This window comes from Odocoileus virginianus, chromosome 34 (assembly GCF_023699985.2).
Source record: "Odocoileus virginianus isolate 20LAN1187 ecotype Illinois chromosome 34, Ovbor_1.2, whole genome shotgun sequence".
In the NCBI taxonomy this organism is placed as follows: Eukaryota; Metazoa; Chordata; class Mammalia; order Artiodactyla; family Cervidae; genus Odocoileus; species Odocoileus virginianus.
Genome location: NC_069707.1, coordinates 9,828,669 through 9,845,939, shown reverse-complemented (window position 1 = coordinate 9,845,939; position 17,271 = coordinate 9,828,669). Strand labels below are relative to the sequence as shown.

The window sequence follows — 17,271 nt, the reverse complement described above, 5'->3', positions numbered from 1 at the left end:
CATTCAAGCTACAAATGAGTTTATTTTTAATAAAAGCAAGAGCCAAGGAAGAGCACTGTATCTCACTGATGTTATCAGACAGTCTGGAGGGAAGGGCTGAGAGGCAGACGGGGTGGGGAGGGGTGAGCCTTCATCCTGCCACAGAGCTGAGTTCCAAGGACTGTGCTCCGGGACAGGAAGAGGGGGACACAGCATCTTGTCCACTGCTCTGCGACCCCCCCCCCCCCCATCCAGTGTGAGCATAAGGCGCCCTTTCCTCTGAGACGGTGTGATGGGAAAGTAGACGGGGACTGTCTATGTGGTCCCATGGGACAGCAGATTCAGAGTCGCCTCAAAACTTTTTATAAAGAACTTCAAAATTGATAACAGTGAATGTTTACCTTTTGTGTTGTGTTGTGTAAGTTGCTCAGTCATGTCCGACTCTTTGCGACCCCATGGACCCACCAGGCTCCTCTGTCCATGGAATTCTCCAGGCAAGAATACTGGAGTGGGTTGCCATTCTGTTCTCTAGGGGATTTTCCCAACCCAGGGATCTAACCCAGGTCTCCAGCATTGCAGACAGATTCTTTACCATCTGAATCAGTGTTTACTTACAAACAATATCAGGTTGATTATTTCTGCAATGGCAGGGTATCTTTTTGAAAACATGGTTTATAGTTGAGGTGCTGGCATAAAACACTGACTTGCATGCAACTCAGGGGCACCTGAGGTGGTTTGTATTGAACTTCTGCTGTCCCTTCTCTTCCCTTTCATTTTCCTGTGCGTTCCAGCTCCTCAAATGGCCAGTGCCATGCTCTGCTGTTCCTCCCCAGCCCTTGGACTGCCAGGAATACCCTGGGGAAAGTAGCTGCCGCCTTTAGCAGGTCACTTCTGTGCTGATGGAGCACTTCCTTAAGGAGCTTGTCCCAAGACTGGTCTGTCACAGGGCTCAGCGACTCGTGGCCACTCTGGCCGGCCACTGTGTTTGTAAATAAAGTTTTATTGGAGCACAGGTGCTCCGATGTATGTGTGTGTCACCTCTGGCCACGTCAAGGCAGCAGTGGCGGTTTAGTTTTGACAGAGATCATCCAGCCCACAAAGCCTAAAATGCTCACCCTTCAGCAAGTAATACGCTTCATGGACAGCCATGTGCAAGAGTTCACAAGCAGCACCTAACGAAGAGCTGACATCAGTCACTGTTGAAAACTCTGGGCTTCTTACAGGTTTGGACGTGCCCTTAAGAAAACCTGCTTTCACGATTGTGATGATGCTGTTATGTCAGTGCGGTTTTCCGTTAAGTATTTGAGAGGCCGGTCAGAGGTGCAGCTAGCGGAATAAAGTGTACAGACCACGGCTCTCAGGCCTGGCCTGTTAGCCACATGACCTTGGGTCAGGTCACTCTGCATACCGCCTCAGGCTCCTCCTCCCTAAAGTGAGGACACTAGTGACTGGGTTCTCTTAAGCTTGATGTAAGGATGAAAGTAGGTAATGCAAAGAACTTGGAGCTGAGGTTAGCACATAGGAAACATGGACTGCTGGGTTTTATTGTTGTTGCTGATCTAATCCAGTTTCTGCTGGAAAAACCTGAAGAAGCCCCTCCTCACCTTCAGAACACGCCCCAGGCTGGGAAGCCTGGTGAGCAGGGCCCTCTTCCCTCTGCGCCCTTCTCACAGCTGCACCAGCTCAGCAGTGCCTTGCTGTCACGTCTGCTCTCGCTGTCTGTGCTGTTGTTCACTGCCTCACCCACAGGGGCCCTCTGTCCTCTTCTGCGTTATTCTCATCCTGCCAGTAACCCCAACCACTTCTACACCCATATTTAAGACAATTTACACAAATTACATCATTTAATCCTAACAGCAAATCTTCAAGTAGACCAAAACAAAGAGGATCCTCTCTGTTTTAAAGGGAAGAGAATGAAACCAAGAAAAATTAAAAAACAACTTACATAAGGTCACATGGTTGGTATATTCACAGAGTTTTTACTCAGCCCCAGTTCTCCCAGATCCCAGAGCCCACCCCACACAGATTCCTGGGTCAAGCCCCAATGTGGTTTTTCAAAGACCTTCACTCAGCCTGCCCCCTGCGGATGACCCCCTGTGTTCCTACCCTACAAGGACTCACTCTTCTTTGTCTTACAGTTTTTATAGTGCTTTATCTTTTCTGTTTTTGCTTTTGTATTTTTTCTTGTCTTTCCCCTGCTACTTCACCTTGTACACATACACATACACACACACACACATTCACATTCTTATGTTGTGAACTTCTTGAGTATAGGAATTGCATTGTATTTAACCTTACATCCCCTGTGCCTAGAACAGTTAGGTTATATAGATGAGATTCTTCCAGGAAGTGGTAAGGACAGATGGAGAAATACTAATCCATACTCTCCAAACACTTCTCCTTTTACATATATTTCATTTCCACAGTCACTTATTGGGAGGCAGCATATTTTATTGGTTAATTACATTGGTTCCATAATCATTTTGCTTGAGCTTGAATCCTAACCTACTAGCTCTTGATTTTCTTCTTTTGTCAATGCAGTCATGGTCGTATCTATATTTCACATAATTATTGGAGGAATGAATGAAATCATAGATGCAAAACACTTAACCTGATATCTCACACATAGTGTGTGTGGTTTAGCAGTTATTGTTATCGAAGTGGCATTATACATGCCTTCAATTTAGTTGACTATAATTTATGTACCCTCAACCAAAATAAAAGGTGTGGAAGGAGAGAGAAAACAAAATTGTTGAACTAGTCCAGGCCATCTACTCCAGGAGCGTGTGCCCCGTGTGAGCAGGGATGGGGGGTGAGATTGCAGACGCTTATCTCAGTCTCAGATCCTGCCTGCTTGCTGTAGTGCCACCGTCCTGCTTTGCTGATGCCATACTTGTGCTTAAAACTTACTTAAAAGACATGGTGCCAGGTACAACCCAGCCACTTTTATCTGGTGCTCAAGCACAAAAAAAAGTCTCTAGATACCAGAGAAAAGCCAACTGGTTGGACTGATTGCAGTTTCTACATGGCCCCTCCTGTGGGGTTTGAAGGGTAATTTTGGCCATATGTGCATGTTTCCTTACACCTTCTGAACACTTTATTGTCATGTGGTAGTGATGTACTGGTGCAGTCTCAGGTTGGAGTACATCTAGGGACTAGGGGCTAAAATAATTATTTTGGTTGAATTTTGGTAAGAACATGAGGTGTTGAATGAGCATTCCATCTGTGTCCATGCAGAGATGGTTTCAGAGGTCAGCCTGGGTTTCTCCATGTTCCAGTGTCCTTTGTGGCTCTTTGCCTTTGGAATGTACAGAGATCATATGTTTTGAGACTGCCAACCTCATCAGCACCAATGGGAAAGGGTTAATGAGGATAATGACTCATATTCTGTGTGGAGCACATTGTTGGACCAAAAGTACTTCCAGCGAATGTTTTCATAAGTTCAGATATTAAGAACAAGGCTCTAATTTGTGTTTGATTTTTGTTTAGGTAACTACTCCAGACCCCCAACATACAGTGGGGTGCCCAGTGCAAGCTACAGCGGCCCAGGGCCCGGCATGGGTGTCAATGCCAACAGCCAGATGCATGGACAAGGGCCAAGCCAGCCATGTGGCTCCATGCCCCTGGGACGAGTGCCATCCGCAGGCATGCAGAACAGACCATTTCCTGGAAACATGAGCAGCATGACCCCCAGTTCTCCTGGCATGTCTCAGCAGGGGGGTCCAGGAATGGGGCCACCAATGCCAACCGTGAACCGTAAGGCACAGGAGGCAGCTGCCGCAGTGATGCAGGCCGCTGCGAACTCGGCGCAAAGCAGGTATGCTGTCGGGCGGGCGGTATGCGCGGACATGTGCGCACGCGCGCAGCCAGAATCAGTCATCCCGTCAGTGGGGGTGGAGAGCAGTAGAGGGCCGCTGTGCTCGGCCACCCCTTTTGGGTTACATGTATCAGAAAGGCCAGAGAAGCAGATGACAGACTGTGTTCTATGAGACACGGAGGAAGGAATCAGTCATGGGCAGTTATTTGAAACGGCTGAGAAGAGCCACTGCACCTAGCCACCCAGAGCCAGTGGTACAGGGCGAGTCTGTGGTTCCGTTTAACACAGCGAGGCTTAGGCAGGAGACTGTGAAAGCCTAGAAACTGGCCCAAATCTAAACATTCAAAAAGAACACCTCCCTTTTTTGCTTTTGACCTCACCGTAGAAATCCTTATGAAATAGAAACGTTGTATGTGCACATATGTGTATTGTGTGTGTTTGTCTAAATGTATACGTGTGAGATTTATTGCTTCATGTTCTTATGTTGTATTTTTATTTTTCTGGGCATATGTCTCTCTCTGTCCAAACCAAAAGGCAGTTAGCAAAACAAGGATTGTATTTCTGAACGTTTAAGTTGATAGAGCAAGGCTTTAGCCTCAATTATTTACTTGTTTTTAATCCTGAAAAAGTCTTGAAGTAAATACTCGACCTGTTTTAAAATAATTGAGTTAAAAGTTCATGAGACGAAGTAACTATATTTTAAAAGACCCACATGAAAAAATGTTTGAATTTTGTTTAACATATGTTAAGATGTTTAAAACAAAGGACACTGAAAGATATGCAGTCCATGAGGTCGCAGAGTCAGACATGACTGAGCGACTGAACAATATGGTATCTTCAGGAGAAAAGATAGAAGATTCTGATTTTGTCAAGGGGGAATAAGAGCTTGTGTGTGTGCGTGTGTGTGTGCGTGCGTGTATAAATGTATCCTTTTGTTACTTTTCCTCTGAAGCTGCTATTTGAGAATGTTAGGGACCCTTCCAGTCTCACTATTTGCTCTACAAATAATAAATTTCCTTTGAGGAATCAAAATGAAAGTCAGATTCTCTCTTCTTACCCCCTCCCCCCACGTTTCTCACTCTTATCCATGTTACAGTGACTTAGAATCTTCTGAACCCTGGCACTATACCTCTGAACTGAACCTATGCAGGCTGCAGAGGGAATGTTTTAATATACCTGTATGTGAGGACTGGTTGGGCCCATTCAGTTGAAGTTCTAATTTAGGTTTAAATGAATTGGCCATTGTCACAACTCAAAAAAAACACAAGTTATTTTCTTTTTAAGGAGAAAATATTTGATTGCATTTGACATGAAACCTTGAGTAGTGAGCTGGGAAGACAGTAACTGTAGAGATTAAGGCAGAGTTGTTTGATGAAAAAGCTTTGCTGTGTTCCCTTTCTGAATCAGTTTATATATAATTTTATATAAATTAAAGTATACGTATACATCCAAGCATTTTCAGTTCCTTTTTCTAATCAATAGACCATTCCAAAGTCTTGCCTTCATGTTCCGCCCATCAGGGCTCTAATACGGAGTATCAGGCCACCCTCTATAGCCACCACACCTTGGTGTGGAAATAACATAATGGACAGGGGGATTCATACTTGTCTACAGAACAAATCCAAAGAAGCTGTTCTTCTGTTCTACTTTAGGCCACCATACATTAGGTCGCCTGCTTATCCCAGCCAGTCTGGGGCTGGCGGACGCCCCATGTTTTCTTCCCAGCACCCCAACTATGGCAACTCTCAGGCTCCCATGATGCACCAGCCTGACCAGTACGGGTAGGTAGCCGCACACCCTGACTTGCTGCGGGACCTGGGCATTTGTTTAAGCTGTTAATGAACATGCCATCTGGCTGCAAAAGGAACACCCAAAGCAGGAGTGTGAAAGACCTAAGAGAAGATCCATCTCAGAGGGGGTTGTCTTTTGTTTATTTTGTTTGTTTCGGGTTTTTGTTTGTTTTGTTTGTTTCGTTTTTTCATCTTCCCCGGCAATACTGTGGTAGTTTGGTAGAGATCTGCATGTCGCCCCCCGGATCCTGTCTCTGCATGGCTTCGGCATGGCTTCCTTCCTTCGTGCCTGAGAGGGAAACAAAATCTTTTATCCACGTTAAAATAATGAAGTCACCTACTCTGGCGTCATGTCCCCCACTGTTGTCGTCGTGTTGTCTAGGACTTGTGTTGTGCAGCACCGTTATCATGACTGTGTTACTGTCATTCCTGCCACAACAGCGACCTGCTCCCACACACCCCCCGAATTCAGAGAGCAGCGGGCTCATTGACAAAAGCCCCAGGCAGGAGGAAGGGCTGAGGTTATTAATAGGATTTGGGAGGGTCTAGTGACATCACTGAGCAAACATCTGTATCAAAGATTTCTATTCTTCTCCCAAGGAAGATTAGAATATCAAAGTCACTGGGAAAATACACCAAATAATCCAACACAGGATTTTTTTCCCCAAACACAGTGTTGCCATATTATGATGTTTCAACACAGGAATTACATACAGCAACAAAAAGTATCTCTCTTCTTTTCTACTACAAAACTGTAATATCAGGCTGTCACTGTCTTTAGGTTAGTAAATAATCTTGAGGTATATTGAGTGTTGAAGCAAAAATACTGTTAGTGATCTTATTTAACATATAGTAATGATGAGATTATCTCCTGTAGATTAAATTGTGTTTAGGAGCTAGTTTCAATAGAAAGATACAACAGTTTTGTAAAATAAAAAACAGGGAACAATCAACTAACTTTGTTTAAAGACTGAACTTACAGAATTGTGTTTTCACTACTCGTTATGAATGTATGACACAGCTTTTTAATAGCTTTATATTCTATACATGTAGTTAGGCAACAAGTGCAAATGATAATTTTGCCATTGAGAGTTCTAAATCCTGTAAACATGGTCCTAATTGTCCCAACAAATAAAGAATTCTGTAAACATAATCCTAAAGTTGAAATAAGTATGGAATGAGGTAAACATACTTATTTTGGAGAAATTGCCTTTCATCTTTTTTCCTTTCTCATGCTACATTCAAGGTCACTTCCTGAGTTGGTAGGAAGATAAGAAGGGAGAAAAGCATTTATCATCAGCCGCTAATCCATAGGCTCTGTCCTTTACCAACTCAGGAGTCCTATTTAGACCCACAAAGCTAGTTTGGCTGGGCCTTGCCAAGCCACATTAAGCAGCTGTGTAAAATGAATTTAAATGGCATGCATCAGAGTAAAATCTCTTCCACTGGGGCAGAAAATCAATGTTCGCCAACCAGCACGAGAAGATCAGATCTGCATTTCAGCCAGCAGCATCCAGATAGCTTCCTCAGAATACAGCACCTCCTCCTTAATTAAAAATAAGGAAAAGAAAGATGTTGGCGAGAGTCCGTAAATCATATGAAACCCACTTGGCAAAGGCTCATCTTTGCAGCCCCATTCCTGTTAGCTCTGAATTTTGCCGTTTGTGTTTACACTATTCTTTCTGAAAAAGAAGAAAGTTTTATTTCTATTTTAAATCTCCCTTCCTTTGCAGTATATATAACCTGTTGTGCCCCACGCCCTTTTTTTAATAGCAGAAGCTTGAATGTGAGAAAACATGTGTAGTACATGTTTCAGTGCTGGCGGTTAGGAAATTTGATTTTCAGCATCGTTTTTGCTTTACCTAACAGCACCTTGCAGCAAATTATGTTTTTGCTTTTGTTTTCTCTCCTCATGGATAGCTCTGTGAGGTTAAAGTTAGGTTGGCAACTTGAAAAGGCAGTTCACCAAATGGCAGTTTTTAGGGAAGAAGTAGCTCAAACCTTTCAAAAACACAGTGTTCAGAATTTGTTATAATGACTTCTTTCTCAAGTCAGAATCCTGAAAGGCCTAAAGCCTATGAGGGAATCTGAGAAAGACAGATTTGAGATGAAGGGAGGGAGTGAGCATGTGAGAGAGAGAGTGTGTATGGGTGTGTGCGTGCATGTGTATTTAGAGACAGAAAGCTAACTGCAAAAATGAAGGATTATGGCAGTTATGCTTCAGAGTTTCTCAACTAGTTGGATATAAGATAGTTTAGAGAAAAAACAAAACAGATTTAACTAGTTTTACTAATTCCTTCTTTAAGGGTGACACAGCATAAAACTGCTGCCTTGAGTATTTAAGGAACATATGGATGAATCAATTTTTGTCGCCTTTTGAGTGAAGGACTCCCTCATTTTGATTTTCAGACAATTTACAATAGTATGTTTTGAATCTTACTGTTCAGTTACTAGGTTAGCTGCATAATACTAGCCAGTAAATTGAAATGAACAGTTTGTATGTAATATCTGTCCAGGCTAGCCCCCCATACACACTTGATATACTTTTTACTCAGAAGATGCCTTGCCGTATTCAGTTTTAAAACATTGCTAGATAATGTTCTGTTCTTTTGAAGCCATGAGAAGCAGAGAGTGGGAAACATGAGTTGTCATACTAAAAGCCTAGTCAGAGCTGGCAGATGACGTTCATATTCAGTCCAATTCTGACGGCAGTGTGTAGCATCACTTTGGAAGAATTCTGAGACATTGTCAAAGCTCAGGCGAGCCAAAGTTGGCCAGCAGTTTAGGAAAGATGTTGACTTACTGCTTCTAAAGAAGCATTTCCATGGATCCCAAGCTGTAACATAGTCCTTCCTATTTGTTGAATGATTGACCTCTATGCTTAACACACATATACAACATGTGAAATCAATTTTCCTTAGTCATTTAGTGTGTTTTGCTTTCATTCATTCATTCTAGGTGCCACCCACCTGGTATTGTCCAGCAACTGACACTTTTGCTCAGTTCAGCTGATCTGTGGATTTGGATATTTCTGCATTATCCAGATTTTTTTTTTTCCTTAGAAATGAGCTCCAAGGAATATGCATGACTTCAGTGAATTTACAGAAGGCCTGGCAAGCCCTAGATCTTTAGGCCATGGTAGATTTTGATTCCTTGAAGTCAGCTAGCCCGAGCACCTCCTGCAGGTCAACCTTAATCAAGTCTCTAGTGGCTTGAGATGGGTTGTGTCAAAGTCCTGGCACAGAACTTGAGAGTAGTAATGCTTTCATCAGAATCAGTTCCAAGAGGATGTAGAGTTCCACTTGTACAGTAATAGAATTTTAGAGCTGGAAGGACTTTAGATGTCATCCAGTCTGTACCCCTCAGTTTTATGATGAAGGAAACCAAGACCTACAACATTACTGCCCATGGTTAGTTAGTTAGTTACAGGAGGGGCAAAGCAGCCCCCAGGGCCGGTCTCCTGGACCTATCGCTCTTCCTGCTACTTAGTGCTGTCTCTTTAGATTTTCTTTTAAAAAAAAGTTCTCTTAATTTTAGTTCTCTGTCATATCCAAAGGCAAATCTACTATTAGAAAGCAAATATTCATCAGTGTCTTACTGGTGACCCAGCTTGATGTGTCGAGGTCTGGACTACTCGTCTTCACCGGAGGCTCTGTTGCCGCTGGAAGGAAGGCGGTGTTCTGCTCCCCACGCAGACTCACTGTGCATCACAGGGAGTGTGTTTCTGGAGCCACACACCTCCTGCGATGGAGTGACAGTTTACTTGGTGGCACACAGTTGGGCTTGAATTTCTATCCTTTTCGCCCTTTGATTGCCTGCCAATTACGCTTTAACATTTTGTATTTATTCTTGAGACTGGAGTGTAGCTGTTGAAGTAAGAATTCTGAGCCGTGCAAGAATAGAAACAGAAGTTGGCATTTTTACAAATGCATACATTTTCGTGATGCTGTTACAAGCCATATCTGTCATCCTTTTCTGTCCCTGAGAAACTCCCCAGTGGACTAACTGAATATCAGATGGAGGAAAACTCTCAGACTGCTTAGTTTTGTTTTGTTTTTTTTTTAAAAAGGAGCAAAAATGAGTCAGTTTGAAAAGTCTCATTTCTCCTGTCTAGAAGGAATTATTATTCTGAATATCACAACCCTGAGTCTGGAGACCTACATTTTAATTCTTTCTTAAGTCATACTGAAAGATCAGATAACTGAAATTTAAATGTTTTTGTTTTAAGTAAAGTAGGAGATTAGAGATTTTAATTAATACTGTTTTTCAGTCTTAGCCACTCTTTAACAAGGTGAATAAATTTCATGAAGTCTTGGTAGCTGGGTCAGTAGCAACCTAACTATTGGTGTTGACATGGCTGACTATTCTGTGAGAGTCTCAGCAGTGGTTTCTCTGCTTGGAAACCACACACACACACCCAGGTGGGTTGGTGTGTCCTCGTGGGCCTCCGTAGGCGCTTATGTCTGTCTTATGTGCATGTGCACACACACACACATGCACACACCTTCCAGCAACTATTCTTTAGTGAGGTGTATTTATAATTCATTTTCCCTGTTGCTATTTGCCAGCAAGGCACTTTTTCTCTATTATTTCCTTGAAGCCAGTATGACGCAGTTCTGCTGATGGGCAAGGAGCCACTGATGTGGAAACATAGTAATGGAGATGGTGCGTTAATGTGTCAAAGAGAAGGAGAAGAAACGTATGTGTGTCAGGCCTCAGCTATATTGGCCTTGAAGAGGTCTGAGTGATTTGTGTTAACTAAGAATTTAGCCCTTTGGATTTTGGCCAATTAGGTTTTAAAATAATAGCTATGATTTGAAAAGCCATGTTACTGAAAGACAAAGCAAAAAGATTTCAAAGACTGAAATAGAGTTTTAATTTTTGCAGTTAAATATAAGCCTTTGCTTTAACATCTAAACATTATGCTTTCATTTATAGCTCCTTTTTTTTTCAAAATTCAGAATTTGAATGAATATTATTATGTTGATATTTTAAGATTATGATTTCAAACAAATCTTTCAGTTTCAAAATTACTATGGCAGCCATAAACCACATTTATTAGTCTTCAAATTTAAAAAAAAAATTAGTAAAACAGTTTTTAAAAGACCAGGAGAAATTATTTTATAAAGTTTAATGAGATCCAAGGAATCAAAGTATGAAATGTACAGCAAACCTTTTAATAGACTAGAGTCTGTGAAGTTCCTTAAATGACTGGATATTATCTAGAGCGATTTTTAAATAAACACACACACCCTCACCCCAGCCTCACACCAGGTGAGGCTCATGAGCCTGTGTTTACTGTTATAAACTGGGGGATCCTGGTGTGGGGGCCATCCCAGTTCTGGGGCCTGCGTTAGGGATGCCGGCAGCTGAAGAGCCCTAATGAAAAACACGGAGGGAGGAGTCAGGACAAGCCCGAGCTCAGGTGATCTGTGCTTTGTACCTGGTAGACACTGGCTGAAGACAGCACTGGACCAGGGCTGGGGACACTGGGTAGAATTAGGAGAGACTGATGTTTAAATAGACCTGATACCTTAACTCAGGCTTAGGCGATCTTTTGTCTCATTTTCTACCTCTGAGTATCCTCTCAGATAACAGTATCTTCCTGATACTCTGATATTCCAAGTTCCCCTCCATACCTAGACTTGCCTTCTCAGGAGGTCTCCCATCCATATCCCAGTCTGAACCTCTTACAGGGCCTCTCAGAGGGTGCCATCCTTACAGCCTAAGAGAGCTCACAGTGACATGTGTATTGGGTTGGGGCTCTTATTAACCAGATGGGTCTCCCATCGGTGGAGTGCATGCCCGTTTTTACTCATCCAGGCCACTTGTCTTCATGTCTGACCTCATGGGCCTCGTGACATCTCTGCCTCCGCATACCACATACTTACACCAGATGAACAAATTAGCATATCTGGAATCAGCATTGCAGTCCACCCATGAAAAAATCAGCAATGCAGCCCAGTCAGTCCCAGCTGCTCAGAGTTGTTCAAGTGCGGGTGTTGAGCAATCACGAATATGTCAGGTAGTACTGCTGGCCTCAGCCCCAACCTGCAGGGCTCTCAGGCTGAAACCCAGAAGTGTCAAGTGGTTCCCAGCCTGAAACCTCATAACCTCAACAGAGCTTTGAACTGAAGGCAACAGGAGGAGTTTATAACTGGTGAAGATGATGTGATCCAGTCTGGGGCAGGGGAGGTGTCTCCGGTGACCGTGTGAAGATCATGGGTGGAGAGGACGCTGGATTCTCTGACAGCTCAGAGGACCTCTCAGCTGGTAGCAGTGAGGCTGTGGGAGCAACTCCCTGCGCCTGTCCTGATCTTGACCTTCATTCTTATTTTGAGCTCCATTTCCATTGCATAGATTAAAATACCCAACTGTAAGGTGGTGCCATTGGTAAAGAATCTACCTCCCAATGCAGGAGATGCAAGGGATGCAGGTTCAATCCCTGGATTGGGACAATCTCCTGGAATATGAATGGCAGCCCACTCCAGTAGTCGTGCCTGAAAAATTCCATGGGCAAGAGGAGCCTGGCAGACTACAGTTGATGGAGTCACAGAGTCAGACAAGACTGAGCGACATAAGATTTTGTCCCTTGTTAACTCTTAGTGGAATGGTTTTGACTGTTAAAAACCTACCAGGAAGAACTTGCTGGATCCTGCTCCTCCTGCTTCTTTGGGCAGCTGGGACAGACATAAAGAACTATAGTTTTCTCTGCTGTTAGGCCTTTCCTGCCACATTTTTACCCTAATTTTGAATAGTGTTTCACCAAAACAAGTAACTTTGTAGTATTGATATGCTTCCTGACACTGCAGCCCTGGGCAAGTGCATTCCTCATTAGAGGGTTTTAGAGTGTTGCTGTGGTAAAGCATATGAAATGCAGATCTCAGGACTCAAATTCTGTTTATTTTTCAGCCAACAGACTGGTCCACTAGAGTCTAAGAAGTCTAAGGATGGCTCACTAGGGTGTAAGAAGTCTAAGAATGGTCCATTAGGGTCTAAGAAGTCTTAAGAATGGTCTGTTAGGATCTAAAAAGTCTGAATTTGCATGAGATTTGTGCCCTCTTGGTTGTCCCCTCCAAAACAGTACATGGGTCAGGTCGTTTCCAGCTACTAATTGGCTCCTCATTGCCTGTCATGCTGGTTTGCTCCCTGTGTACGAGGTGCCCATACCTCCAAGGAGATCTATTCCTGAGTCAGTTCTCTCCCCCTTGTGGCTTGTACACATGCAGGGAGTGTCTTGGTATGAGGCTGGGAACTCCTGTCACTGAAAAAGAATAGTCTCCTTTATAAGTCATTGGAGATCTTGAGTGGTATTATGATCTCAAGATAAACTTTCTTAAAACAAAGATCTTGAACATCATGCAGTTAGAATGGGGCACTTTTTTCTTTCTATGGGGGACATCGGAGGCAACTCATTTTTTCTTTCCCAAGGTTCATCAGATCCCATTTTTACCAGACAAGGGAACTGTGCACTAGTTATGGCTTGTTAGAGGCTGATCGGAAGCCACAGGTGCCAGCATCCACAAAAGTCTGGGGTCACCTCTTGCCCCAGGAAAGACAGGTTTGGGGCCCAGTGCTGCCCCCTGTGGCTTTCTTAACACCCTGCACTTCAGTTCAGTCGCTCAGTCCTGTCCGACTCTTTGCGACACCATGGACTGCAGCGTGTCAGGCCACCCTATCCATCACCAACTCCCAGAGCTTACTCAAACTCAAATCCATTGAGTCGGTGATGCCATCCAACCATCTCATCCTCTGTCGTCCCCTTCTCCTCCCACCTTCAATCTTTCCCAGCATCAGGGTCTTTTCAGATGAGTCAGTTCTTCGCATCAGGTGGCAAAAGTATTGGAGTTTCAGCTTCAGCATCAGTTCTTCCAATGAATATTCGGAACTGATTTCCTTTAGAATGGGCTGGTTGGATCTCCTTGCAGTCCAAGGGACTCTCAAGAGTCTCCTCCAACACCACAGTTCAAAAGCATCAATTCTTTGGCACTCAGCTTTCTTTATAGTCCAACTCTCACACTTGCACTTGAGAGAAGCATTGATGTCAAAATCTCTGAAGGTAGCATCTTCAGAAGGGAGACTTTTAGTCATTTTTGTATGATTGCCAGTAAACATTTCGTAATAACAGAACATGGGCTGAACAAACTAAAATCAACTTTGAGATGAAGAGAACATTCTTAGTTATCAATTACCAGACTTCAGGCAGCCAGAGAGTTTTTGCATTTTCTTCACACCCCGATGAGGAAGTCTCTCGCTTCAGAAGCCTAGAGCTCTGTTTGTTCTCCTGGCTGCTTTGTGAAACAAGGTGAAGACCAGTCATCGGCTTTGGGAACAGCTGAAACCAGTTACCTGCACTGAGGCAAAAAGGAAGTACTAAATCTTAAACTTGCACACCTGGTGGCATTTTCGATTGAGTGCCAGGAGCAGGACTGATAACAGGTGAGAGCCCCGAGAAGTTTGCACGGGGTAGTTAACAAAGAAGGAAACCAGCGCTCTGATGTGGGCTTTTAGGCAGTTCAGGATGGCATGTGCGGGTCCCTCCATGCTTGGCCGCTACAGCCTCACTGAGATGCGGGGCGAAGGAGACGGGGAGACAAGCAGCAGGACTTCAGGTGGGCTTCAGGCACAGGCAGGCCCTGTGGGCACCGCCGTGTCACACAAGCTCACAGTAGAGACCTGCGTATGAGAAATGAGTTATCTGCAAACGTGCGCTCACAAAAGACGGTTCTGGAGAACAGGCTAACAGTCATCACCCCCTCTACTGAGAGGGCCTTCTTCATAGAGATGTCAAGTGTTATCACGCTCCTCTTTGCCCACCCTTAAAGGAAAAGAACTTAAATGTATCCGTTACCAAAGGGTTTGGGGGTTTATTAATTCATAGCTGGGAAATGACTGACAACTGTTGCTCTAACCAGTTTGTTGCTGGCATCATACCCATTTCCGTTCTGTCTAAGGGAACAGGCTGCCTTGGAAAGAGAATCATGTTCACAACAAGGGAAGACCTTAGACGACAGATCAAGAAGCCTTGTAAAGGGCATCCCTGCCTAGGGAGGAAGGATGAATATATGAAGGGACTCACCAGACTTCAGACTTGTGTCTCCAGCTGCCTTTAGGCCGTTGCCTCGGGCAGCTCAGACTCCACGTTTCTTTCCCCCTAGTGTCTGACTCATCACCAGGTGCTGCCAGGTTACCTCTAAGGTAGCGCTCAGCCTCCTGTTGCTCCCCACTCAGCCCGACTCCACGCCAGCTTTTTGCCCTGTGTTCACACCTCCCACCTCAGGTGTGCCCACAGAGGACCGCGCCTTTGAAATACACATACCTTTGCTGCCATTTCTCCCATTTAAAACCCCTCACCTCTGTCAGCTCCTCTGAGGGTACAGGCAGAATCTCACAGAACCAAAGCCTCGTGTGACCTGGCCCTTCCTCCTCCTCATCTCTTTTCTCTCCTCCCCTCACCTGATTAAGTTCCATTCCATCCCTCATATCTCACCTGAGGAGATCCCTTCCTCAGGGAACACGCCCTGACCTTCTCAGGTGGGCCTGTCGATGCCTAAGGCACTCCTCCTGCTTTCCCCGCCTTTCTCCTTCACCTCTCAGTGAAACTGCATCCGCGTAAGCATCCCCAGTGCTCACCCTTCCCGTGATCCACCCAGTGTGCTTGCCGTGGGCCACTCCCGGCTCTGGTGCCTGACTTCTGTTTGCCTTTGTCCAGGCCCCCCGTGTGCTCCTTCCTCCCTGCCCCCCACACCCATCGTGAACACGTGACTCTGTCAGCTACGCAGAGGGCATTTCTGATTAATTTTGTTATTGTATTGATAGCATGTCTTCCTGAGTGAAAAGGGTGCAAGTTTTATTAAAAGTAGCGTGTGGCTGTGCATCTTCCCAGGAGCCTACAGTTTGTTAAGTCATTGGCACTCACGTTTGTTCTTTGTCTCAGGTTTAGTGGTGTCGGTGCCACTTTACCTTCACAGGGTTGATGTCTAGTCAGAGCAACTGGCTTGTTGAGATTATAACATGATTTCACCCCTAGAACTGTAGTTGTGTTTGTTATGACAGGCATATTCAGGGATTAGCCACACGAAAAGTGGGCTGCAGCTCAGACAGCTTTTGCTTTCCTTCTGATTGTGTTGTTTTGGGGGCAGAGCTAGTGATTTTCACTCTTCAGATATTAGATTTAGAATACAGTAAGTCCACTACATATGAACAGATTTCATTCCAAGAGGGTGTTCATAAGTCCAGTTGGTTCATAAATCCAACAAAAGTAAGTTTGTAAGTCCAAGCTGCAGTTTCACTCATGCCTTATGTTGATGACGCACATGTTCACATCTTTGATACTTTGCAACTTGAAGGTTCCTATGTAAAGGACTTACTCTAATCTTTACTTAATGTGTCCCTCTTGATATTGCTTTGGATGAGCTGCTGTATAACTTAGGTTGCAAGTCTGTTTCACCAGTGATCTGGATACATACGTGCAAAATTTTTGTTTATAAAACAGTTGAAATAGGGTATCCTGTGTGATGTTGTGTATGCGATAGGAGCTCTCCAAGAATAAACTGCTTAAATTGGGCTTTTCAGAGTTTCAAGTTCCTGGTTCAGATAGCTTTGGGTTTTAAGTGAGAAAGTGCCCTAAATTTCAGTGAAAGTCTCATTTAATTTGTCAGTAAGCAATCTTTTCTGGCTTTATAACTTAAACTATGTTTCTGGCTTCATAACTTAAACTATCTCCATAGTGACAGTTCATATAGAGAAAGATAAGTGTGTTTGGTGGTCATGCCATTCTCCAGTAAAGCATGCTCTTTTTGAGCATAACTCAGGAATGATGTCTCCAGTGCTGGAACTCTTCAGAGTGGAGCTTCCCTCCATGTGTCTTTGCCACTGGGGCTTTATAAAGTGACTTCACTCACATGGTGTCTGTTTCCAGCAAATGTCTTCTGTCTGCCCCTAGTGGTTTAGTCGCTAAGTTATGTGCAACTCTTGCTACACCATGGACTACAGCCCACCAGGCTCCTCTGTCCATGGGATTCTCCAGGCAAGAATACTGGAGTGGATTGCCATTTCCTTCTCCAGGGGAATCTTCCTGACCCAGGAATTGAACCCAGGTCTCCTGCATTACAGGCAGATTCTTTACCAACTGAGCTGCAAAGGAGACCCTCTGTCTGCCCCTACTCTTCTCCAAAGAGCTGTATCAGAAATCAGTTCATTCTCAAAATGAACATTTTACATTTTCCAGTCTATCCCTGTTAAAAGAATAGTAGTGAATGCTAAAACAATATGACCTAAATATTCTTCTAAAACACCAGAATCATCTACAGACTTTATTTTACTTTACATTTTATTGTCGTTGACTTTAAAACAAGATATTTAGAAATGTGTGGTTACTCTTTATTGGATTTCATACTTATATTTCACCTGCTAAATTCAGACTGTGGTGGGAAGCTGTGTTCTCCTTTCTGTTTTCACAGTGAACCACTGGAAATGGTCACTTTAAAAATCTGTGTTTGCTTCTGGGATTTTTCCCACAGAACCAGCCCATTATTGGCAGATTTATGTGTCTTGTCTGAGAAATCTCCCACGTGAATAAAAGGAGGATCTGTGAAAACCTGCTGGTGTGTGTGTAGACTGAGGAGCAGGGAGGAACGGTGCTGGATGGAAGTGCAAACGGGCAGGCTCTGCGTCTTAATTATT

At 44.0% G+C, this 17,271-nt stretch overlaps 1 protein-coding gene across 9 annotated transcripts in view; it reads left to right on the top strand.

Annotated features, from left to right (window-relative positions):
- ARID1B (AT-rich interaction domain 1B) overlaps nucleotides 1–17,271 on the top strand; it is a 412,333-nt gene that overhangs the window by 345,900 nt on the left and 49,162 nt on the right. For 5 of the 9 annotated variants that reach the window (XM_070461637.1, XM_070461638.1, XM_070461642.1 and 2 more), the window contains 2 exons: nucleotides 3,469–3,796; nucleotides 5,449–5,577. In XM_070461637.1, the coding sequence (XP_070317738.1) occupies nucleotides 3,469–3,796; nucleotides 5,449–5,577 (457 nt within the window). The remainder of the gene's footprint in view (nucleotides 1–3,468; nucleotides 3,797–5,448; nucleotides 5,578–17,271) is intronic. The other 4 variants (XM_070461644.1, XM_070461645.1, XM_070461641.1 and 1 more) reach the window with 1 other exon arrangement.